The 25,180-nt window shown below is 38.6% G+C and overlaps 1 protein-coding gene across 1 annotated transcript in view; it reads right to left on the bottom strand.

Moving 5' to 3' along the window:
• LOC122815350 overlaps positions 1-25,180 on the bottom strand; it is a 174,510-nt gene that overhangs the window by 106,738 nt on the left and 42,592 nt on the right. Inside the window, exon 2 of the mRNA XM_044087797.1 lies at positions 16,052-16,339. Coding sequence (XP_043943732.1) covers positions 16,052-16,339 — 288 coding nt within the window. The remainder of the gene's footprint in view (positions 1-16,051; positions 16,340-25,180) is intronic.

The following is a 25,180-nucleotide window of genomic DNA, read 5'->3' as shown; positions in this document are numbered from 1 at the left end:
GTCTAGTAGTGACACAGAGATGACCCCCGGGGTAAACCTACAATCTCCCATCCACTCGTCAAGATTTCTCTTGAAGAGAGTCAGTGAGGGGTTCTGCCTAACATGAACTGGGATTCTGTTCCAGAGTATGGGAAGCCTCTGAGTTATGAATCTGTCCCTCCAGCATGTCCTATTCATATTTGTGCTGAGGTTTAAATCTTTAGCTCTCATGGTTCTGATGGATTTGGATTTTTTGAGGTGGAGCATGTCCATCAATTCCTGATTGGACATGGCCTTGTACGTCAGGCACAGATCACCTCTGAGTAGGCAGTATGCTACTGAATAGAGCTGGAGTTTCTTTAGTCTGGCAGCATATGACATATGTTGGAGACCCTTGATCCTCTTGGTGAGGTACTTTTGGGGTCTCTCCAGCTGTTACAAGTGCCGGGTGAGGTACATACCAAATGGGGCATTGTACTCAATCATGGGCCTGATAAGGGAGGAGTATAGGGCTACAATGACCTCCTTTGATCTGGATGTGAATCCCTTCATGATAAGGTGGGCAAGGTAGAAAGTCTTTCTAACCACTTTGGCAATGTGGGTGTCAAATGAGAGGTCACTATCGATTTGGGTCCCCAGGTCTCTGATTACTTTTTCCGTACTCAGTGGGTTACTGTATATGTGATAATTTGTAGGTACTTTGTTTTTCCCAAAGGGGATGACTATACATTTTTTGGCATTTAGTTTAAGGCCATGACTCTGGCACCAGTTGTCCATTTCAGTGAGGCCTTTCTGTAGGATGTATGTGTCAGCTGGTGTATCGACTATGGCGCCTAGTTTGCAGTCATCTGTGAACTTTGTCAGCCACAACCCTCCCATGTTTGCTTTCACATCTGAGAAATAAATGCCGAACAAGAGGGGTCCCAGGACAGAGCCCTGTGGGACACCACTTGTGACTGGCTTTGAGTCTGACATGGCTCCAGCAATTTTGACTTTATGGGTTCTATCCTTTAGCCAGTTTGCAACCCATCTTGTGACATATGAATTTACATTTAAGCTGTTCAGCTTGTCTATGATGCCTGAGTGGGGTATTGTGTCGAAGGCTTTAGCCAAGTCCAGGTAGGCTATATGGACTGCTTTGCCCTCATCGATGGCTCTAGTGACTGTTTCGAAAAAGTCAACCAGGTTCAAAAGGCAGGATCTGCCCTTTACAAAGCCGAACTGGATGGGATCAAGTGTCTGTAGGTCCCCAATGTCTCTGTTTATGAGTTCCATAATGATTCTTTCCATAGCTTTGCAGACCAGACTGGTTAAGCTTATGGGGCAGTAGTTACCAGGGTCTGTAGAGGTGCCTCCTTTGTGGAGTGGGACCACTGTTGCTGTACGCCATTGTTCAGGTACATATCCTGTAGTAAGGCTAAGGTTAAATAGCATTTTATGTGTGGGTTTAGCTCCTCTTGGAGTTCACGTAGCACGCAACCCGGGATACCGTCAGGTCCCATTGATGCTGTGTTTTTAGCTTTGCTGAGGGCGGTTCTCACCTGGACATCTGAGATGACAGGGAGGTTACATTCAGCTGGGATAAGTATTTCTTCTTTTGGGGGTGAGGGAGGGGAGAAATTTGCACTGAACCTGTCTGCCAGAATGTTGGCAATATCTGTGGGTTCAGTGTATTTTTTGTCATTGTGAACTAACTCTGAGCATATCTGAGGGTTTCCACCCAGGTTTCTAACATAGCAGAAGAAGGCCTTGTGGTTATCTTTAGTGTTCATAGCGATTTTTCTCTCAAAGTTGGCCTTGGATGTTTTTATGAGAGAATGTAGCTTTCTACTACTGCTGATCAGAGATGACTTCTCTTTATGGGATTTTGCTCTGTCATGCAGTAGCTTCCTTCTTTTGTTATACAATTTGTTTATGGCTGGGGTCCACCAGACAGGACACCTGCCCTTGGTGGAGAGGGTCTTGGTTTTATTTGGGATTGCATGATCCATGCATTCTTGGAGATGTCCGTAGAAAGCATTTGTGAAGGATTCAGCATTGTGGGATGTGGTTTCCACTGGCCCAGTGGGCTTAAAGGATACCATCTCAGTCTTAAGAAGTGTAAAGTCGGCTTTTGAGAAGTTTTTCACTGTAGTCTTTTGTGTTGGGGGTGGAGGTGGGATATGTATATCCAGGGTGATTAGTTTGTGGTCAGATCTCACTAGTGAGGGGTATACTTCTGGTGTGGAGCACTTTGTCCCCATGTTTGTGATGATCAGGTCTAGTATATTATCTCCCCTTGTGGGAGAGGTGACTAGCTGTTCCATTGCATTTGAATTTATGAATTCCAGGAACCTTTGGGCTAGGGTGTTAGGGCTAGAATAATGCACCCAGTCTATGTTAGGGTAGTTGAAGTCTCCCAATATGATGGTATATGGTATTTGAATCTGGTATTATCTGTCTGTAAAATAACTGTGTCAGGCAGGAGTACCTTAGGCAAAGGAAATGCGTATGACACAGTCTGTGGCCACATTTGTAAGGCCACACACCTAGGTAGGAGATCCATACCTATTACAATAGGAAAGGGCTGTAACCCCTTCAAGGATATTCTTTTTGACACAACTGGTGTATGTATGTCTGTGGAATCATCAGCTAGTACATAGCTATCTGAAATCTGTTATAGCGTGGGCTTATATTTGGTAAGATGCTAGTGCAGAGTATCATTGCTTCATCATAGGCATTACTTATTTTCCAACATGTTTTTCCTGCACCTGCATAGAGTTTTAAGTCCCATTTTCCATTGCTGTTCTGCACTTGTAGTGCTCTAAATACATTGTATCTTTTGTTGCCAGTGTTTTTAGGCATCTATTTTGTGGTTTCCAGTCTCCAAACCAGTCAATCTTACATAAAGAGGGTTAAAATTCTGCACTCTTGTGGCAAGAGAGGACTGATTTCATTTGAAAGAGCTGCAGATTTCTATTGGAAAACTTACTGTGTGCTGATTTGAATGGCCTGTTGGCAAGTCTAGTTTAAAGTTTATTTTATTAGTTTGTATCTAAGCTTTACATTTCTGTGATGGTGCTCTTTGTGCAGTGGCAGTTAGCAGTGCCCTGTATATATACAGAAGCACCTAGAAGTTGTATTTTTTCCTATAAGAACTAGCTCTGAAATTTCTCATAGTCCTGCAATGCTCAAGGAGCAATTGTTTTGAATACAGAACAACATCACCAGATTTAGTTAGCTTTAGGTTACACCATTACAGTACTCAAACTAAGTACCCTCTCTGGAATCTTCACACTCCCTTGCTGCTCAAAGAGCAACTGGTTTGCATGCTGAGCAGCACTGCACCTGTTAGCTGTAGATTATACTACTTAGAGCAGCCAAACCTCCTCTGGTTACAAACAGCCCTCATTCTCTTCTCTTGTAAAACACATATTAAGGACTGGTAACCATGGATAGGCATGCTCCTGCTATCTCTGAAGCCAGCTTGGTGGACATGGGCATCTTGAGACAATGTAGCAATTGCTTCATGTTTACTGACAGCTACTTAATTCTAGAACAGAGGAATAAAGTATGTCAGAGATGTAGTTAAGCAATGTCACTGGAAGCAAGACTCTCACATATAGACACCAGAAATTCCAAACAGGTTATCAGTGACACACACACAATCCTCACCACACTAAGGACCAGCCATAGAAATGTACAAATGTGGATGTGCTCACATGTAACTTTTGCAAACCTTAAAGGCTCCACAAATGCAATCCTCAGCAACTCCATGTGCACAAAAGCAAGACAACTCCCACCACAGCATATAAAACTACTGTCCCAGCTGTTGACACCTTAAGGCATAACACTACACAATCCAATATTTTGGTCATAGGAGACTCCATTGTGAGCCACACTATTGTCCCTCTCACCAGGCTGAATAAGGAAAAGGTCAAAGTTAGTTGCCTGTCATGGGCCAGGATTCCCCAGATTATACAAGCACTCAGGTCAGGTGTGGGCATAAATGACCTGAGATGTACCTCCTTGGACTATATGAAGAGAGACAAGCTTAAGCTCCTCTCAGAATATGTCCCACAGGCAGGTAAGAACCTAGCACTGAACAGCATTCTACCATCATCAAGGATGAGGTCCCAATACCAAAAGAAAATGATTGACTTTAATAATTACTAGTGTCACTCCAAGGGGGTCCAGTATTTGTCAGCCTGGGAGCACATGATTGACAGGCCATGCTGCTTTACCAGGGATGGTATGCACCTGTCACCATTAGGCTTTCAGAAATTGTCCACATAATATCTACTCCTATAGTGCCCTTTTTAGGAATTTTAAACAGATAAACCTTCCAATATAGCAAAACCTGCTCATGATAAGTTCAAGGCTAAGAGTCTCAGTAAGAAATGATATTCCCTGGAAGCACTCCTCACTCTTGAAAATGCACATGCTCATGCAGTTACTGAAACATTGTTCAAGGCCATGGAAAAAACACCCTGGTAGTGCAAGGCTATAACACCATCAATACAGTCAGGCCACCTACTGCATATGAAAGGGCAAAGGATGGAGGTGTATCAATGTATATAAAAGATTAACATTAATGAATTCTTGCTAAACATAAGTAAAATTACAGTGCTGAGTGCAAGTAACATTAAAATTAAAGTGCTGAGTGCAAATAACATTAAAGTGCTAAGTGCATATTTTAGGCCCTTACATTCAACTTACCCCTGGTGTGGTGTCTTGAGTCAATCAGGGTATTCCCTGTAACCACTCCTACTGCCTTCTCTTTTCTCCCACCCCCTCTTTCCTCAAACAGGTTAAACTGCTGCAATCAGTACAGGCATCATTTTCAAATCTAGGTGCTTAGGATTTCCCTTTCTCTTCCCCCCTTGGCTGACCTGGTGTGACTTAGTGTAAGTTTCTTCATTGTATGGATCTTTTACTGTTTTTTGTGTAATTGAATGACCTGCTGCTAAATTCTGATTATGCACAGACTGCTCTATTTTTTTGCAGAGGCTCTGTAAGTAGCTAGTGACTTTACTGAATTTCTGTGGTAATATTTGTGTTTAAACTAAACCTGTACCTAGAGAAAGTGTATAATCAGAGCTCCTAATTGCTGCATGTGTTTTTAATGTTTAAATTGCACACACACATCAAAGAAGTGCTTTTATGACTTGAATAACTTGGGCTAGCTATACCTGAACTGCTTTTACTGGCAATTTTCCAGTTGTACAATCGTGAACAATTGATTTAGTTTTTCTGGTATATCTTTAAAATCTGGCAACTGTTTATTTACTGCATTGCTCTCTTGCTTAGGTTTCTTAGCTATAAATCTTAGTTCATTCTGAAGTGTGCTACTTTACCCCCAACCCTCAAACCTTTCTGAATGTATTATTATAAAATAACTGCTTATTGTTGCCTTCATGCTTACCCTAGAATCTCTGCTTTTCTCTTTCCCTAGTTGAACTCTACATTTACCTACAAAACGGAGTCTACAGGACTGCAATCAGTTTTTTTCAGTATTTAAGCAGAGTAGGTTGCACACAAAAAGCATTTGTTAAGCTTTCACTTACAGTGCTGTGTAATTAAGCAGGTCACCATTTTGGTCAGCCATAGGGCTCTTTTTTCTAGTTGAGTGTTTGCCTCCTTCCCCTGTAACTTAAGTAAACTGACTCTTACATTAAGAGCTATAATACTTACCTTATAGCTTTAGGACACCTTAGGAAACCTTGTAAACTGCAATAGCTCCGCTACATTCGCCCTCACTACGCTCGGGCTCTCTTCGCTCCCCTCCCTGCCCCCAATTCCCTCCCGCCCACAGTACCTCTAAATTTATAGTACTTTAGCCACTCCCCCACTTTCTAGATCCTATCTGCTTTCATCTGGGATAATTCCACCCACCCCTATTCTTCTACCTACATTTTAATAGCACCTATTAGCTTTCATCTGGCATTCTCCCATCCCCCTTCCAGTACCTTTACGTCACCACTCTATCTTTTGGTGTTGCATCACCAGGTAAAACAGTTCCTTAACTCACTAGCTGAATCACAAATAATGATATACTCCATATTACTACCCGTCTTGTTCGCACCATACCTCCTTACATTGTATGAAAACCAGTTTCTCACGGGATTTCAGGTCCCAAAAGGCCATACTATCACCCCAGCTGTAAATCCTCCCACCTTCAACCATACTTACAGTACCAGGTCCGATCCAACATCTTGTTCAGTCTATCAACATCTCAACCCCAGGCACATTAGCTCTAGATCCAAACACTACCACAAACTAATAAACAAATTTCTGAAGTTCATCACCAAGTATAGACTTAACCTAATACTTGGTGGTGATATTCACCCCAACCCTGGCCCACCCACTTCAATTACACATACCTCCACTACTTGCAATCTAAGCTACAAACCTACAATTAATAGGCCAACTAACTCTCTCTAGCCTGTCATCTCAATATTCGAAGCATTAATAACAAGGTACATGAATTGCATGCACTTCTGGATGTCCACTCCCCTGAGATTCTCTGTTTATCTGAAACCTGGTTAAAACCTAACACTACAGACAATGAAGTGTTATCACCTGGGTACAACATACACAGGATGGATTGCGCTTCCAGGAAGGGGGGTGGGGTAGCTGTACTCTATAAATCTGAGTTGAATGTCACCATAGATGTTATGCAAACACCTCAGATTAATAACTCAGAGATTCTTGCCACCAAATTGTAACTAAATAAAAATAAATGCATTAATATCATCTGTATGTACATTCCCCCAGGTAACAATATATCTACACTTGAAGATATCCTGCACTGACTATCATGTCACTACCCCCAAGAAACCCTACTACTTGGAGACTTTAACATAGACTGGGGCACCTGTTCTTCAGAATCCCTAACCACCCATATTAACCTGCATGCATTTACACAAATTATATCCACCCCTACCAGGATAGGTAAACCCAACCAAAAAGAAAGTATACTTGATTGGGTACTCATAAATAGTCACCCCCAACTGTACACCTCTGGTACCCTCCTTGATGGCCTAAGCGATCACCTTCTCACATATGTAATTAAGCACAAAACCATTAATTCCCAACAGCCCTTACTCAGAAAGGTTAGAAACAATAAAAACTTTGACCCTGCCAAATTCCAACAAGAACTAAACTCATGTAATTGTTCTATTCTAAAACACCTCCCCTTAGAGGAAGCAGTAGCATACTTTAACAACAAATTCCTTGAGATCCTTGATTTGCATGCACCTGTTCGTTCAAAGAGAACAAAGGCAAAAACTACACCATGGCTTTCTAAAGAGTCTAAACTCAAAATTACCCTTAGAAACAAAGCATGGGCTTTATGGCGTTCTTCTAATGACCCCCAAGATCACATTAAATACAGACAATCCAGGAACAAAACTAAAAATCAATTTTACAAGACAAAAAAACAATACTACTGTAATTTACTGACAGTAAATCAAAATAACCTTCAGAAGTTTTGGGCAGGTTTAAATAATCTCCTATATCTTGGACAAACTTCAACCCCAATCCCTGCTGCTACTATTGATAAAACCCCTGAAGATGTTTCTGACAGTTTTAACTGATTCTTTACTGAGACAGTTCAAGCCCTAGCTAGCCAACTACCTCCTAGCTCCACTGGTCCTGAAAGTACCACCCCTAGAAACCTACTCGTGTTCAGCTTCCAACCAGTCGCCACTTCACTTATCCGTACCTTGATAAAAAAATTAAAACCCACTACACTTTCTGCTGATCAACTCCCTGCCGAGTACCTACAAAAATCAGCTGATGCTATTGCTTACCCCTTCTCAATACTAATCAATTGAACCATAGTAGAAGCTAAAATTCCCACCATCTGGAAAATATCCTATGTAATCCCACTTCACAAAGGCGGCAGCTCTACTGAATTCTCCAATTATAGGCCAATAGTTATACTCTCTCCACTTGCAAAGATTATGGAAAAATGTATTCATAGCCAACTCATGCACCACCTAATCCAGAATCACCTTATGGCAGACACTCAGCATGGCTTCCATCCTAATCACAGCACTACTTCAGCCCTCCTAGCCTTTACCAACACCATAAACCATAATCGCAACAATAATTATATATTCTCAGCCCTCTTCTTGGATCTTTCCAAGGCATTTGATATGGTTGATCACCAACTTTTAATCCACACCCTGCAAACATTCTGTCTAGATACTAGAGCCCTTCAATGATTTCAATCCTACCTGAATGATCGATAGTAGCCTGTCCTCTAGCAGAACAAACTCTCTAACCTTCTACTTAACACCCTTGGAGTACCACAAGGCTCTATACTAGGGCCCTTGCTGTTCTCCATTTTCATTAACGACCTTTATACTGTCATCCCAAAAGTCAGCTGTATCCAATATGCTGATGACTCTACTCTGATTTGCTCGGCCACATCTCTAGTAGAGTTATGGTCAGCTATCCAGACCACCTTTAATACAATAGAAACCGGCTTTCTGAACGTTGTCTGATCCTAAATCACAAAAAAATTAAAATGCTGTTATTTTCACCAACACGTAGGTCTACCGCTTTCACCTTTACCATAAATTCAAATGATGGCACAATAATCTCCCCTGACCCCTCTACAAAACTATTAGGTGTCATCATAGATAATAATCTAAAATTCGACCTACATGTTAACCAAACTATCGAAACCATCAATAAAAAACTAGGGTCACTTTGCAGAATAAAAGCCTTCCTAACCCCTCCAGCTAGAATTGCCATAGCTCGCTCCCACCTTCTTTCAACCCTTCTGTATGCATCCCCTCTACTCTCGAATTTAAACAAGACTGTCCTTAACAAACCCTCAATTTGCTACAACCACATTGCCAGGTTTGCCACTAGGCTGCCTTTTAGGACACATCATTGCATCAATCTAAATCAGCTTGGGTGGCTTGAACTACCCAGCTTAATCCAGTATAACCAACTGATTATGGCCTATAAAATCCTCTATAATCTGGACAATACTCCTGCACTTAAAAATATTATCACCCCCTATAACAATCCTAGACCGCTTCGATCATCTAACAAACTACTAATTCAGACTAGCAAAATTAATAACACAGCCGGTGATTCTCTCTTTGCAAACTCTGTAAATTGACCCTGGAATGCTCTTCCAGCTGATATTACCTTACTTTCCACCTTAGGTCAATTTAAAACTAGACTCAAACAACATTTGGCACTTAACTGGCTATGTCAATGTATCAAGCCTGGCTAACTCTCTTTAGAATGTGTAAAAATATGTTAACCAGCTTACTGTGTAATTTAATTTAATCCTGACATGCTCAGGATTAACTCTAACCTGTGGAACTTTTTTAACTTGCTTACTTATGTAATCACTGTAAATAGTCTGTTTGTAATATGCAATGCTGGTATTATGTATGCTGTATCTGCTTACCCTTGGAGCTTTTCTCCCCGGGCCTCCGCTGAAAATGGACATGCATTCAGTCGAACTATCCCAGTCAACAAATGTAAAATAAAATAAAAATAAATAAATACATCTCAAGACTGGTCAAACAATATTATATAGGTTCATAGGTGTGTACTAGGCTAATGGCTTCATAGGTTCATGGGTTCATAGATTAGTACTAGGCCAACTGCCCTTGCAAGCCATTTTAACCCTAGCCAATTATCCCTTGCGAGACTCAAACCCTGCACCTTGTGTTTGTAAGGCAAACACCTTAACCATTAGGCCACCCTCCCCTGGAGCCTTTACAAGCCTAGCCCATAAGATTACCCTGTAATCATTCACCTGACCTTAGTACCTTAGTTCCCAGTGCCTCTGTCGAGTAGAGATACTGGAGTGATCCCCGCGGTGAATTTTCTATTTCCCATCCACTCATCAAGATTTCTCTTGAAGAGGGTCAGTGAGGTGCTCTGTTTGACATGTATGGGAAGTCTATTCCATAGCATGGGCAGTCTCTAGTTTATGAACCTATCCCTCCAGCATGTTCTGTTGATTGTGGTAATGAGGTTGAGGTTTCTGGAGAGTACGGTGCGGAGGGATTTGGATTTCTTTAGATGTAGCATTTCTAACAGAGCTGGGTCAGACATGGCTATGTAATTCATGCAGAGATTGCCTCTATGTAGGTGATATGACACAGAGAATAGTTGGAGTTTTTTGAGTCTGTCCATATAGGGCAAGTGTTTAAGGCCTAGGAAACTCTTTGTGAGGTACTTTTGTGACCTCTCCAGTTGTTGCAGGTGTCTAGTGAGGAACATGCCAAATGGGGCATTGTACTCAATGATTGGCCTAATGAGGGAAGAGTAGAGGGAGACAATGACCTCTTTCTTCCTGGGTGAAAAACCCTTAGTAATAAGATGTGCCACATAGAAGGACTTTCTGACCAGAGTGGCAATGTGGTGGTCAAAAGAGAGGTTCTTGTCAATCTGTGTTCCCAGATCTCTTATAATACCCTCTATGTTCAATGGCTACCACTGATGTGGTAATTCATGGGAACCAGGTTTTTCCCAAAGGGGATGATGACACATTTTTTGGCATTGAGCTTAAGGCCATGGTTCTGACACCAGTCGTTGGTCTTAGTGAAGCCTTTCTGTAGGATGTCAACATCACTTGGGGAGTTAATAATAGCTCCTGACTTGCAATTGTATGCAAACGTTGTCAGCCAGAGTCCCTTCGTGTTGGCCTGGACTTCGGGGAAGTAGATACCAAACAGGAGCGGACACAGGACTGAACCTAATGGGACTCCACTTGTGATTGTTCAGCAGTCTGACTTGGAGTCGGCTACTTTCACACTGTGGGTTTTATCTGTAAGCCAGTTTGCAACCCACCTAGTGATATAGGGCTTGGTGTCTAGCTTAGTGAGTTTTTCTATGATTCCTGAGTGGAGAATGATATCAAAGGCTTTGGCCAGATCAAGGTAGGCTGTATGAACCACCTTGCCATCATCCACAGACTCAAAGAGGTCAACCAGGTTGAGCAGGCATGATCTTCCCTTCACAAAACCAAACTGTGTGGGATCCAGAGTTTGGAAATTCCCTATATCCTTGTTTATTAGGTCCATGATGATGCGTTCCATAGTTTTGCATATCAGACTCGTCAGACTAATAGGATGATAGTTCCCAGGGTCTGTAGTCACTCCTTCTTTGTGGAGAGGGATGACTGTAGCAGTGCACCATTTTGTAGGGACAAAGCCTGAGATGAGGCTGTGATTGAACAAGGCACACAGGTGCAGTGCCAGTTCACTCTGTAGTTCATGTAGAATGCAGCCAGGGATATTGTCAGGTCCTATAGAAGCTGTATTCTTGGCCTTGGACAGTGCTGTTTTAACCTGTGCAGCACTAATACTGGGTGCCTGGCAATCTACTGCTAACCATAGGTAAAATCCCTTACCGTATCCTTGCTACAGGTTCCTACCATGACCCAGAAAAAACATATCTCATAACTGAATGGAGTAGAATCTGTTACCATTCAGCACAACGCCATACTCATAGGTGATTTCAACTACCCTTCTATTAACTTGAGAAGCTTATATGACTACTAACATGCAGGCTCAAAGATTTCTAGACTTTGTCAGTGCAAATGCCCTGAAACAGTTAGTCTGTACTCCCACTTTGGAGTACAATTATCCTAGACCTGGTACTCACAAACATGGGGGATCACTGCACCCCACTGGTTAAATCATATCACAAAGTGGTCTACATTGAAATAAAAATAAAAGTAGGACCTCCATTTAACCTCAGAACTGTTAAAAACTGTTCTAATGCTAACTACCTCCCATTAAATGATGGCATAACTAACTTCCAGGCTCCCCCAACCCAGAAAATATGGAGGCCTATGCAGAGGTATAGACAAGAACACTATACAACCATATAAGCAGCTGCACAGAAAGAGCACTACCAGACTGAAATAAACCAAGGTCAAACTGCAAAAACAAGCCACCCTGATGGACCCCTGGCATAAATAACTTGTACAACAAAAGAAAGAAAATCTTATCCAGAGGTAGGATAGGAAGTGCACTACAGAGCAACAACTGTCTCACTACTCTAAACAAGGAACTTAAGCAACTAGTGAAGTCGTCAAAAGTGAGCTTTGAGGCTAAAATAGCCTCACAAGCAAAAGATAACCATAACTCATTTTTCAGTTATGTCTGCTGTCTTAAGGGTGACACCTAGTTGTAGATGGCACCACATATACCTAGCCAGAAGATATAACACATCTGCTGGCCCATCACATTTCATCCACCATTAGCTCCTGTTACCGACATCAGGAAATATCCTCCAGCATTCCATTAGCAGTTATCACAAAAGCACAGGTCATCATTGTACTCTTTAAAACTAAAAACAAAGCCTCACTGGGGCCTGGGAACATCCCAAAATGCCCCTTAAATAGCTTGAAACGTGACTTATCAGGTCCACTAGGATTTCTATTTAACCACAGCCTCCAGACTGGCTTTGTCCCTGGGTTGTGGAGGACAGCAACAGTCATCCCTCTGCTTAATGGGGGACCATCAACAGACCCAGGAAATTACAGTCCCATTAGTTTGACTAACCTCATATGTAAGGCCATGGAAGGAATAATCATGAATCTGATAAAACAATGACATAGGAGATCTCCAAACACTGGCTCCAACCTAGTTTGGCTTTGTCAAGGGCAGGTCATACCTGCTCAGTTTGGTGGACTTCTTTGAGAAGGTCACCAAGGCCATGGATGAGGGTAAAACAGTGCAGACTGCCTATCTTGACCTAGCAAAGGCATTTGACATGATTTCCCACTCAGGTATTATACATAAACTCACAAAATTGGGCATAAAGCCTTATGTCACCAGACAGGGAGCCAAATGGCTCATGGACAGGACACATGTTGTGAGAGTGGGGGAATCTAGATCCAGCAAGAGGCCAGTTACTAGTGGTGTACCACAGGGACCGCTTCTGTTCAGAATATACTGTTCTGAAGTCAAGGCTAATGTAGATGGCCTTTGGCTGACCACATTTACTGATGACAGCAAGTGGATGCAGTCACTGAATACCCCTGTCATGTAGATATCTTTCAAGAAGGTCTGACTCAAACAAATAATTGGTGTCAGAGTCACGGCTTAAAACTAAATGCAAAAAAAAAATGCACACTTATGCATAATTATATCCTTTGGGAAGTTGAATACCCTGTAAATAACAACTTTAATAACACACGCCTAAGAGTGGACCCAGTGGTGACAGGTCTAGGTAAACAGATAGTAATGTTAACTTTGACCACCATTTGTCCATGGTGGTGAGGAAGTCATTCTATATGGCACAGCTTATAAGTAAGACCAATGCATCCAGATCCAAGGAGGTTATTGTACCACTATACTTGGCCCTCATCAGACTAGTAATTGGAGTACATTGCACCTTTCAGCATGTACTTGATCAGTCACTTGCAACAACTGCAGTGGCCTCAGAAGCTCCTTACAAAAAAATACAGTGTGTAATCAACATGTCCTAAGCAGATCACCTAAAATCCCTATCCCTTTTCTCTATCTCCTACCAACTATTAAGGGGTGATCTATGCCTAACCTACAAGGAATTCGCAAATCCAGTCATGATGGAACTGTTTCAAATTTGCAAAACAAACAGCATGAGGATTACCAGATCCAGAGATCTAAACTGGCCTGGGATGTGAGTAAAACATGCTGAAGGGACAGATATGTGTCTCAGATGTTAGCGCTTCCCAGGAACAGGCTACCTACTCATGTATAGTACAGCCCTTCCCTGACTGTCAAAAGCAGTTTGGATCAATGGATAGGGGATCATAAATTCATTCCTGGGTGGCGCTTATGTCCCCTATGGACAGGGGCAGTCCATAAAATGTTCAAAGGCAGAGGTACAAACCTAATCCATCCTCTAACCCTTAGGTATAGAAAATCTGGGTAAATCTGGGTAATAATGTCTTGTAAGAGCCCTTGAGCTGTTAGCCTAGTAATTTCCTATGAAGTTATGAACCTATGAACATGTCATATTCAATAACTGCTGTCTATGCAAATATCCCCTAATTTATCTACTATCCTGGCTAACTGTAATCTCAGCTTAGCATGTTATTAACATTTATATTACATTTACTCCCCTTTGTTACACTGTTGATTTGTGTCTCTCTTACATCGTTTGTTAGTGTGTCTGTTTTTATGTACGTACATTGCTCAAGAATTCTGAACAGTATTAATTATGTCATCCATATGGAAGTATTTATTGTCAAAAAGTTATTTGTGATATAATCACATCTGACTGCATTATATCTCAGTAAAAATGCCTTGTTTACTCTCCCCTCTTGAATAGTTCTGCACTACTTTCACTGTATTCTCTGTACATTATCTCCATTTAGCCTCCCCTGCATCCTAATTCTTTTTGTTTGTAATTGCACTTGCTTACTTTAGTGGCTGTCCATGTGTGCTTGCATAATAGGTTAGCCATCTTGTTTACTATGCGTACTTGGGCTTTCTAGCACCTTTTTGTGGCCACCATCACTGTTGCTGGCCAAGGAAAGATGCTTGTACTCATGTGAGTGCAATGAGCAGGTATGCGTATGCAATTAGCTCTGCTGCTCATCCTGCTAACATGCAGACATTGTGCAGGCTTTGTGCAAAGCCTACAGAAATGTTAATGAAACCCAGTGATGTATTATTAATATGCAAAATGCAAACAGTGGTGTATATGTAGCACTATGTACCTCTTGTTTTCCAGAGCAGCTTGAAACCACTGGGCCTCAATTCACGGTTAAGTCATTTATTTACTCAAACACAAAAGGCCCAGAGTCTTGCACTTCAGTACCTTTCTTTCCTTAGTGTCCACAGAACTGTGGAATCATGTTACCATCACCATGGCGACTAGATCCTCCCCCAGCAATGGCATGAGGTAGGCAGAGAAATAATAAAGGGATGATAAGTATGAAGGTGAGTCAGAGGTAGAATGTTAAATCACTTAATAAGGTAGACTGGATAAGCGTACATTCCCTTTCTGTATTCCAGCACATGCAATATGACACATAATTTGTAGTTGTCAAAAAAATACTTTAAAGACCGCTTATTGGGTAGTAGCAGCTGAATCATGATCAAATTATTTATTTTTTATTACTTCTGACACTCTTTAGTAGATTACGATTTGGCCTCCAATCAAAACCAAAGTGTAATGTGTTTGAGACCTCAATGTCAAGAAATTCACCTAGAGTATAGAGCTAACAAAGGTGGGACAAAAATCATGACTTCCATATTTACAAGGCATACTAAGTGAGTTGTGATTCTAGAGACACAATTATAGTATTTTGGCAGTATATGGAATTTTATCTATCACAATATATTGATTGTTACAAAAAAGTGGAGTAGCACAAAATATTTTACATTTTTGACAGACTTGGCACTGCCTCACTGACACTGAAGTCTATCTTTTCTTCTGTAAGTAGCTGTTATACAGTTTGCATTGCCACAAACAAAACAGAAGTGTTCTGCAGCTTTTAAAGCTGTTTTAACTTCTTGCTGCTGTTCTTGTTGGCCCATAGTTATGCTCTAGTAAGATAATAAATGTTCTAAAAGTGGCTAGCAAAACATTAAGCTCTTTTTTACATTAAAAAGGTGCTTAACAAACTTGTATTTTCCCATATTTGGAATGTAATCAAAGGGCTTCATGGATTGCATTATTTCTGGATATTCAGAATGGCATAAAAAGAAAAGCTGATGTTGTGTAGATGTGTGTGTGTGTGTGTGTGTGTGTGTGTGTGTGTGTGTGTGTGTGTGTGTGTGTGTGTGTGTGTGTCTCTCTCTCTCTCTGTGTCTGAACATGTGTGTGAAAGTATTTATGGGGGGTCCCTATGTGCCACTAGACAGCAAATTGATTTTTGCACCAGGGCAAATATCTGCAATTGACAGACATGCAAATTAGGTGATAATGAGGTTGTCCTCATAGTGGCTAAAGCTGTCTCTGAAAGGCAATATCCATGATCATGAAATCTGACCTACCGACAGTAGGCACTTTTATATTTGTTTAAAAGTTTCATTTCTTTCTTATAATAAAGAACACATACTGACAAAGAAAAAAAAACTGTTTTCTGAAGAATGTGTGTACTTACTGTTTATGATTAAAGGAGCATGGAAACTTGTTCTAGTACGTTTATTCTCTGCAGTGTGACACACACAGTAATAGAGCCCTTCATTATATGATCCGACATAGTTAAGTTCATACTGAACTGCTAGGTCTAAGGACAAGAGTGAACTATACCCCATGATGTGATCATCTTTGCAGAACCAACAATACGTCAGTGTGTAGTTGCTACTGCTGCTGCATTCAATTGTTAGCATATTGCGAATCTCAGATGTCCTGTTGAATATTACTTGTATTTTAGGCTTTTCAAGATGTCCTGTATGTAAAAGAAACACACTGGTCAATGTTAATTCGATGACACAATAGCAAGTGAATTTACATATTAAAAGCTCAGGTTTAAGTGAGACTCTAGCATCTATATGATGACACATTTCCACAAAAAATATTTAAAATCATTTACTGTTACAAAAAATATATATATAGTTAACGTTCCTATTGAGTTAATGAAAAGTTCCAGCACGATTTCAGACATGGGACCTAAGAGACACAGTATGTATTCCTGTATAGTGAATGAAATGAACTCAGTGCTGTACAAAAATACTTATTGGAGCTTCAAATAAGACTGCAGTGAGCACGTTCTTATATACCGCAAAATAGCACTCTAATAGTAACAAACAGCAGGAAAAGTGAATGAAACTTTTTTAAGTCTCAACATTTTTAAAACTGAATCTGCTAATGGTGAAACTACCCATATCAGCATAAAGATATAATGACCTGGTTCTAAAAGCTGCCCATTGTGTAGCCAATACTGCAGATATAATGATCACGTGTTTGAAATGTCCCTTTCCTTGAATTATGACCGTAATAAACAAAGTGGGGAGAGACTGGCATACTGGTTGAGCTGCAATACAGGTGCAAGTTACAAGGTTTGATTATCACCTTCGAAAGGGAAATTGGCTAGGTTTAAAATCATCCACAAGGACAGCTAACCTAATATTTATCTATGAACCGTTGTACCAATGTTGTTATTGTCTTTTGGCTTTTCCCGGTTAGGGGTCGCCACAGCAGAACTCCGGTCCGCTAATGATTGGCAGTATATTTTCAGGAATGCCGAGGTGCCAGCTCAACATTCAACCTTCAACGAAGGCATGCCCATTTACGCATGTCTTTCGAATGCCCACCCAACCACGGGGAGGACATGCAGACTCCACACAGAAGGCACTCCCCACACTCCAGCCGAGAATTAAATGGGAGAACCTCTTGCTGTGAGGCAACAACGCTACCACTGCACCATCGCGGAAGGCTATATGAACCGTTGTACAATAGTTCTCTCATAATGTAATGTTATCATTTGTTCATTCATTTAAATTAATAAAAAGAATTGTAAAAAAAAATGATTTGTGAATTCTTGCGAGTATATGAACCGTTGTATCAATACTCGTACGAATTCACAAATCATTATTTATTTTACAGTTCTTTTTATTAATTTAAATGAATGAACAAATGATAATGTTACATTATGAGAGAAATAAATAACATCTATAAATTAAAAAACAAAACCAAGATCAAAAAACAGGTAACAATTTACAAAAGGTGTCTAAATATAAATAACTACAAAGAATTTCCAGTATTAAACAATTCAACTACTATTTGTTTAACACTTAATTTAGCTTCGTCCAAGAATTGCATGTAGATGTGATTCTGTAAGTCCTTGATTTAACGGACCACAATTCTAGGGGACATACTTCATTCATAATATTGGAAAATTCGCTAAAAGAGGGAGAAGATTGATTTTTCCAGTTCCTTGTTATGACTTTTCTGACAGCTGATAAAATACTCCATAAAATAGGGATATAAGAGTATATTTTTTAAGAAGGGGGACATATTTTAAATGTTTGGTTAAGTAAGACTTTAAGAATCAAGGTTAAGAGATTATTTTGCATTAGTTTATAAAGTTCTGGAATAATACCATTATTACCTGGTGCCATATTAGGTTTCCATTTAGTAATTTGGGCCTTTAATTCAGAAAGAGAGATGGTTTATCCAGAGCTCTAATCTGTTCATCAGTTAATTTATGTTTAACATTATTTCTTAGGAATTTCTTAATTTCCACTTGAGAGTCCAGAACTAAATTATCATTATTTAATGCATTAAAATAAAAATTAAATTCACGCAAGAATATCTTCCTAATCAGTAACCTTTTTCTTTTTTTGTCAAAGAGAAAATGTCTTTAATTTGATTGGATTTACTTATTATCTTGGTTCAGTTAGCGAACGTGTGAAATGATTTGAGATAAACAGAAAACTTAGTTAACTTAATTCTTTCCAGATTAATCATAGTTTTATGATTTAATATTTCTAAGTCTTTATCATTCAACTTGCTGATCGTATTAGTCTGATTTTTATTTGTTTTTGACTATCTAATTTATAGCTATCAATTTTGTTTTGAAGATCATTTAATTCTTTATGCTATTGCTGTTTTTTTGAGTGAGAACCAAGTTATAATTTTACCATACAGGTATGATTTTAAGGTGTCCCAAATATAAATTTCAGAAATATCTAAAACATTTTTGTACCTCCCTTATAACAAATTCCTTAAAATCTTTTAAATTAGTTATATGGGCAAGACTGCACTTAAAATGAATCTTATTATTTCTTTTAAAGAAAAGATCAAATGCTATAGCGTTGTGGTCAGAATGAGGACAGGAAACACCTTTTACCTTATTTAGCTTACTTATTAAGTCATTAGAAGTAAAAACCCTGTCCATCCTGGCATGTGAACTGTATCTATGAGAAAAATGTGCATACAGAAGCGAACCAGGAACAGATAATTCTTGTATATCTTTGATATACATTAGGTCCATGAATTTTAAAAGTTCTTTAGCTGGAGATGTTATTTTCCTTTTTTGTTAATATCAGTGTCATCTTTTAAGAAACAGTTAAATCCACTGTTAAAATAATACTACCCTTTGCATTTTGGATAATCAAGTCAAAGTGCTACTTAACAGTTTTGACCCCAATACCTGGTATCCAATATATTTTAATAAAGGTATATATTTTCCATATATTTCCAGTGTTATCAAACAAAATAAACCCTTGTCATCATTATAAGACTTTATAATCCTAGGCGTAGGTAAAAACGACACCTTTTTTTCTGATTAGAAAGGGAACTACCCAAAACCGTATATGATTCGAAGTCATTCTGTAATAAATGTGTATCTTGATGAAAAACAATCTGAGCATTAAACAGTTGTATAAATTTGTTTAAATTCCCTCTTTTGCATCCATTATTTAATGCATTAATATTTAAAGAAGTGCATTTTATGTAAAACATGGGGAATATGACATGTACTTATGAAAATAATATAACTTCCACAGAAGGACTACATTTTGGAATCACATTGTTAAGTAAAATCTGTAAAATTAGCACTAAAGTATTGAATATTCAAAAAACCATTCATTTTGAAGGAAATTTAAACAGCAATAGTTCCTCAACCTAAAGTTATGATAAGGCAATGGGTCACTTCATCAAAGAATGCCCCTTAAATTAAAGTTTCATGTGGGAAGTTATTAAATTCCCCATCAAGCTAGTAATAATGCTGCTAACAACACAAACTCTTCAGTGAATAGCAGTAAGTGCTTATGAGTATAATATTCTTACATAAGCTTCTTATGATGAGTATTGTAAGAGGGAGAAGACCGCTATGTGAGCTGTCACTCCAGGCACTATGTAACTCTCATGTAATACAGATAGATATGTTTGATGTATTTCATCTTGCTGTCTTACTATCTCCGGATAAGTTCAGAATACAATGTTGACAAATTAGCTGCCTGTTCTACATAGCTACTGACTTAAGACTCGATGTTTTTGTTTGCTTTTCAGATACCATATGTCGATACGTTGGTGCTCGTGGATAAAGTAAATGATGATTGGCTAGTTATCTAATATAGCAGTGATACATGACTGAGAGTGGGCAATGCAAGATTTATCTATGGTTAGCATGGTTTTATCTTGATGCAAAGCCTGGGTGAATCAACACAGGCAACCATGGGTAACTCCTGCATTATCCACATGCATTATTTAAGAAAAAAAAGCTTACCTTTTGTAAATAGTGTCTTTGTATAAATAGACTTAATTGCCCTTCCACTGACTCCTGGTAGCCTGGCGCTTCTAAAGATATCTTCTGCTGCATGTGAGCCAAGGCTGTACCTGGGAGTGTCTGCACACTGCATTGCAGTCTGTGTCCATTTTTTTAAGATATTGAGGAGTCTATGTTGGTGTCTTCTATGGAGAGTCTGCATTTTCTTCTTCTTTCATGTACTGTGGAATTTTTTGGGGGGAGTGGGGGCTTCTGTGCAGAGTTTGTATGTCAATTTGAAATGATTATAAGGGCACTCACCATCAAAAGTTATGATTTTTTTTTATTATGTTCTATGGAGCAGTTTAGTTTTATGAAGTAGTATGTGAAGTTTTTTTTGAATAGATTTTCTGCTAACTTACATGAAAAACTGGTTTGTAGTCTGACTCTTTTTCTCTTGAGTGAACGGTCATACTAATTGGTTTGTCTAATCAACATGCATGTTCTGGAATAATAAATAGCTATGACATAATGTGAATCTGTGACAAAGATATATACGTTTCTTTTTCTTTCCTTATTGGAGCCACCCAATGGTTTCTCCAGTCAGTAGGCATGATTTGAAATATTAAAAAGCATGTATTATATAATCAGTGTTAATTTTGCATCTGTAATGCTCTGCTTAATCTAAGATACTCTTACATAAGCAATCTGATTCGAAGACACCATCTCTGTCTTGGACCATCAACTTTGAGAGTGAAAACGTACTAGAAATGTCAGATTTTAGGTTAGTTCACATTTACTTAGCACTTTTTCAGTTGTTTGAATTGGCTGCCCACTGATTTAGAGGATAAGCCCCTACTTTAAAATTTAAACAGTTCAGTTCAGTGCAAATTGATTCATAAGATGTTTGATTTTTATTTCTCTGTTTTATTTTAAAACTGCATTGACTGTTAAAAAATGATTCAAAAATAGGAGCACATTAAAATTACAGATGACTGAACTAAAGCACTTGTTTTATTTTTAACAATGTATATGGGTCTGCTTTTAAAGCTTGACATTTCTAAAGTTCAAATTTCTTATGGTTGAGACCATAAGATCAAAGGTTTGAAACTTCGAAAATTTAAAAAAAAAAAACATTTTTTATGTAATTGCACCACACCACCTGCCAATTAAATATACCAAACTCTGAGATCGCACTACAGTGAGGAAAACAGTAAATTTCCCATTCTACACTGTATGGTGAACTCCATTTAAGCAGTTCAAAGTTTCAAAACTTTGATCTTATGGACTGAAATGTAAAAAATTAGAAGTTTTGAAACTTTGAACTTTAAAAGTAGACCAATATGTGTGTGTGTGTGCATATGTGTGTGTATGTGTGTCTGTGTGTGTATATATATATATATATATATATATATATATATATATATATATATATGTGTGTATATATATATATATATATGTATATATATATGTGTGTGTGTGTGTGTGTGTGTATATATATATATATATATATATATATATATATATATATATATATATATATATATATATATATATATATCTGTGGGTTCCCTTATAGGTTCATAGGTTAGTACTAAGCTAACTGCTCTTGGAACCATTTTAAGCCTAGCCAATTATCCCTTGTAAGACTCAAACCCTACACCTTGTGTTTGTAAGGCAAACACCTTAACCATTAGGCCACCCTCCCAACCTTCAGTTGTTCAAACTTTCAAATGTTCGAAACTCATATGGCCGACACCATATGTTCAAACGATTGAAAGGCCAACAACTGATAGCGGAGATCCCGCTACAGTGTGGGACTGGGAGATTCCTCTTTTCTGCACTGTAGTGCAATCTCAGAGTGAGAATATTTAAGTAGCAGGGGGTGTGGGGGGTGCAAGGGGGCTTGCCCCCCCTGCATAACATAGTTTTACTGTGTTTCCAGGTAGGTAGATGGTTCTATTTCAGGATGTCGGCATTCTGGACTGTCGATCATATGGTGTTGGCCATATGAAAGTTGGCATTCCAGACTGGCGACATTCTGAAGTAGACCTATATATATATATATATATATATATATATATATATATATATATATATATATATATGTATATCTGAGTCTACTTCTAAATCCCGTATTACCAGAAGACTGAAATATATATGACCAAGACCATAAAGCTGAAAATTCAAATTACTGAAAGTTTAGAAGATCATGTTCTAGAATACTGAAATGTAATTAAAAAGTTATATGGCATGGCAAGTGGTTTCTTGGTGTGTTTTCCCTTACTAAACATATAAAAAAAATATGGTGGCGTTGACGATCCATGGTCTTTTCTTTGGAGAAGTTTATGGAGTTTTAAAGTGGAAAAAAGAAAAAGAAGTTGTAATACTTGAATGTTATGTATTAATTTACAACAAAGCTTTAAAGTTAAAACATGCTGGCTTTGTAAGCAGAGACATACAAGTAAATGTAGAGATAGAGGTGTTATTGTTTGTTTAAGTAGTGGTTAGTATGAGACTGTTGGGTTGGGGAACAGGAAATTCATCCCTTGTTTGGCACTTATGTCTCTAATGGACACAAACCTAAAGCTCAAAGTTTCAAAACTTGTAATTTCTTACATTTCAGTCCATAATATCAAAGTTTTGAAACTTTTGAACTGTTTAAATGGAGTTTAAATGCATTGCTCATAATAATACAGGAGATATTGTTGAAATGGAAAGGTATACTCTGTTCTGTGGCGTGCAACATAGTGCTGAAATGTTAAGAAACAGTTCTTTAGTGATCACTAGACTGTTTACTTTTCCTCAAATAGTGTAATCTTGGAGGTGGTATATTTAATTTGCAGGGTGTGGGGGGGTGCAAGGGGTATAGCCCCCTACAAATGTCAAGGAATAAAAAAATAGTATGTTATGGTTGCTTTCCGTTTTTTGGTGTTTTGGGACTCAGTGTTTTAAACTTTCAGGAATTTGAATTTTTGGCTTTTTGGTCTTGGTCATGTGTAGTTCAGTCTTCTGGTAATACGGGATTTAGAAATAGACTATCTAAGATGCATTCATAATATGGCACTCATAAATAAGTAACATTTATCAGCAAAGTATAGGTGTTGCCATATTATTTAAGGTGTTTCTCTCAAAGATACAAAACACAGGGTTTGAATCTCACCTCTGAAGGGGAAATTAGCTGGGCTTTAAATGGCCCTGCAAGGGCAGCTAGCCTAGTACTTACCTTTAAACCTATTATGTATACATCTGTGATATAGACTTGTAACAGTAAAAGCTGTACAAGTGGACTTATACAAGCTCATGTTTGAAGATTAGTGATTAAATTATGGAGCAAACTTTACAAATTGAAAATTTTGAAATTAAGACTGATCATTGTTTCTGTAAAAAATGTGCCATTTCCACTTGTGGTGTTTTGAAGGAAATCAAAATAAGTAATCCCATCTGATAATTGTCTTGAACAGCTTGAAGATTAGAAAGAACTAGTAGCAGAATAAAATGATGTTTCCAGTACCTAGTAATAAATAGCCTTTCTCAATGATGTTAGTAGAAAACCTATGATTTTCAAAGTCTGCTTTATTATGTGTTGTGGTAAAGGACCACTGAAAGTAATTGTTTAGTTATGAGGACGTTGCTTGACTTCAATAAAAATACTTCACTTCTACATTTATAATGTAATATGTAATATTGCAGGTGTGTTTTTCCTAGAAAGATCCCAACATTCATAAAATGTGTGTCAACATGTTCCAAGCATCAATTTATATGATCTTCAGCAGAAAACTTAGTTCAAAAGGAACCTTGATGATTGGATGAAAGAAAGGAAATTCACCCCATGGATCACATCAGTCACCCTGCTAGACAGGGGTCCCGGGAAGTAAATAGTGTGGGAAGAAATAGCCAGGGAATTGTTATGGCTAGGCTTGTATAGGCCCTAGGGCCAATAGCCTAGTATTAACCCATGAACCTATGAACCTATGCAGGAAACTTGTTAGCATGATTTGAAGGCACTAAAATATAGTGGAAATATTTACAGAAAAATCTCAAAAACATTGAAAAAGTCATTCAGATGACATGTTAAACTGAGGCCACATCTGCTGGTAGCTCAGTAGATGTAAAAGAAACCACGGTACCTATTGAAAAGACTAAGGGAAGTTTGTAGGTTCATAGGTGTTTACTAGGCTAATGACTACAAGAGCCTTTTTAAGCCTAGCCATGCATCACAGATCTCTGACAAGTGCTGGTACCCTTGATAAGTGTAAGCAAGGGCTTGGGAGGTAAAACATTTACAAGCAGGGGCTTGGGAAATGAACCATTTATAGGCTGCCTGTGTCAATTAGAAACATAGGTGCCAAACAAGGGATGAATGTCCTGTTCCCCATCCAATTAACCAAGTTATACCTGGATTGGGGAGACACTCTGTTTCACATGTATGGAGAGCCTTTTCCAAAGAAAGAGTAGTCTCTGGGATACATACCTGTCTCTCCAGCAGGTCCTATTTATATCACAAGCAAGGTTTAAGTCTTTAGAATGGAAAATTATAGTGCTATTTGTTTTGTGGTTATGTAGGAGGTCCATCAGAGTGTGGTCTGATAATGCCTTGTGTGCAGGCATAGGTCTCCCCTCAACAGCCTGTAGGAGACAGAATATAGTCAGCATAGGACATGTTACTTACACCATGTATTCTTTTTTTGAGGAACCTCTGTTAACCTCTTTACTGGAAAGGCTCACCCAGACTCTGTTACAGTTTGCCGTGAGGGAAAGGTTAGTTTGCTTTTTATTTGTTATATTTGTATTACTTTATTTATTTATTTTTATTTATTTATTTTACATTTCTTAACTGGGAAATTCTGACTGGACCAGGTCCATTTTCAGCAGAGGCCCAGGGAGAAAAGCTCCAGCATCAAGTTATACAAATACAGTACATCCAGCATAATACACAAAACAGGTTATATCATGTATGCTGAGCATAGTAATATAACAAGAAAGTAATAAAACACTCCAGGTAAAAGAAGATATAGAACATAGGTAAAAAGACAGTGTCATTTATACATTGATAAGAGAAGAAAATATATCAAGTAA

The sequence above is a fragment of the Protopterus annectens genome, chromosome 1.part1, assembly GCF_019279795.1.
Source record: "Protopterus annectens isolate FY-2018-M chromosome 1.part1, PAN1.0, whole genome shotgun sequence".
Classification (NCBI taxonomy): Eukaryota; Metazoa; Chordata; order Ceratodontiformes; family Protopteridae; genus Protopterus; species Protopterus annectens.
This window is presented reverse-complemented; position numbering and strand designations above follow the sequence as displayed.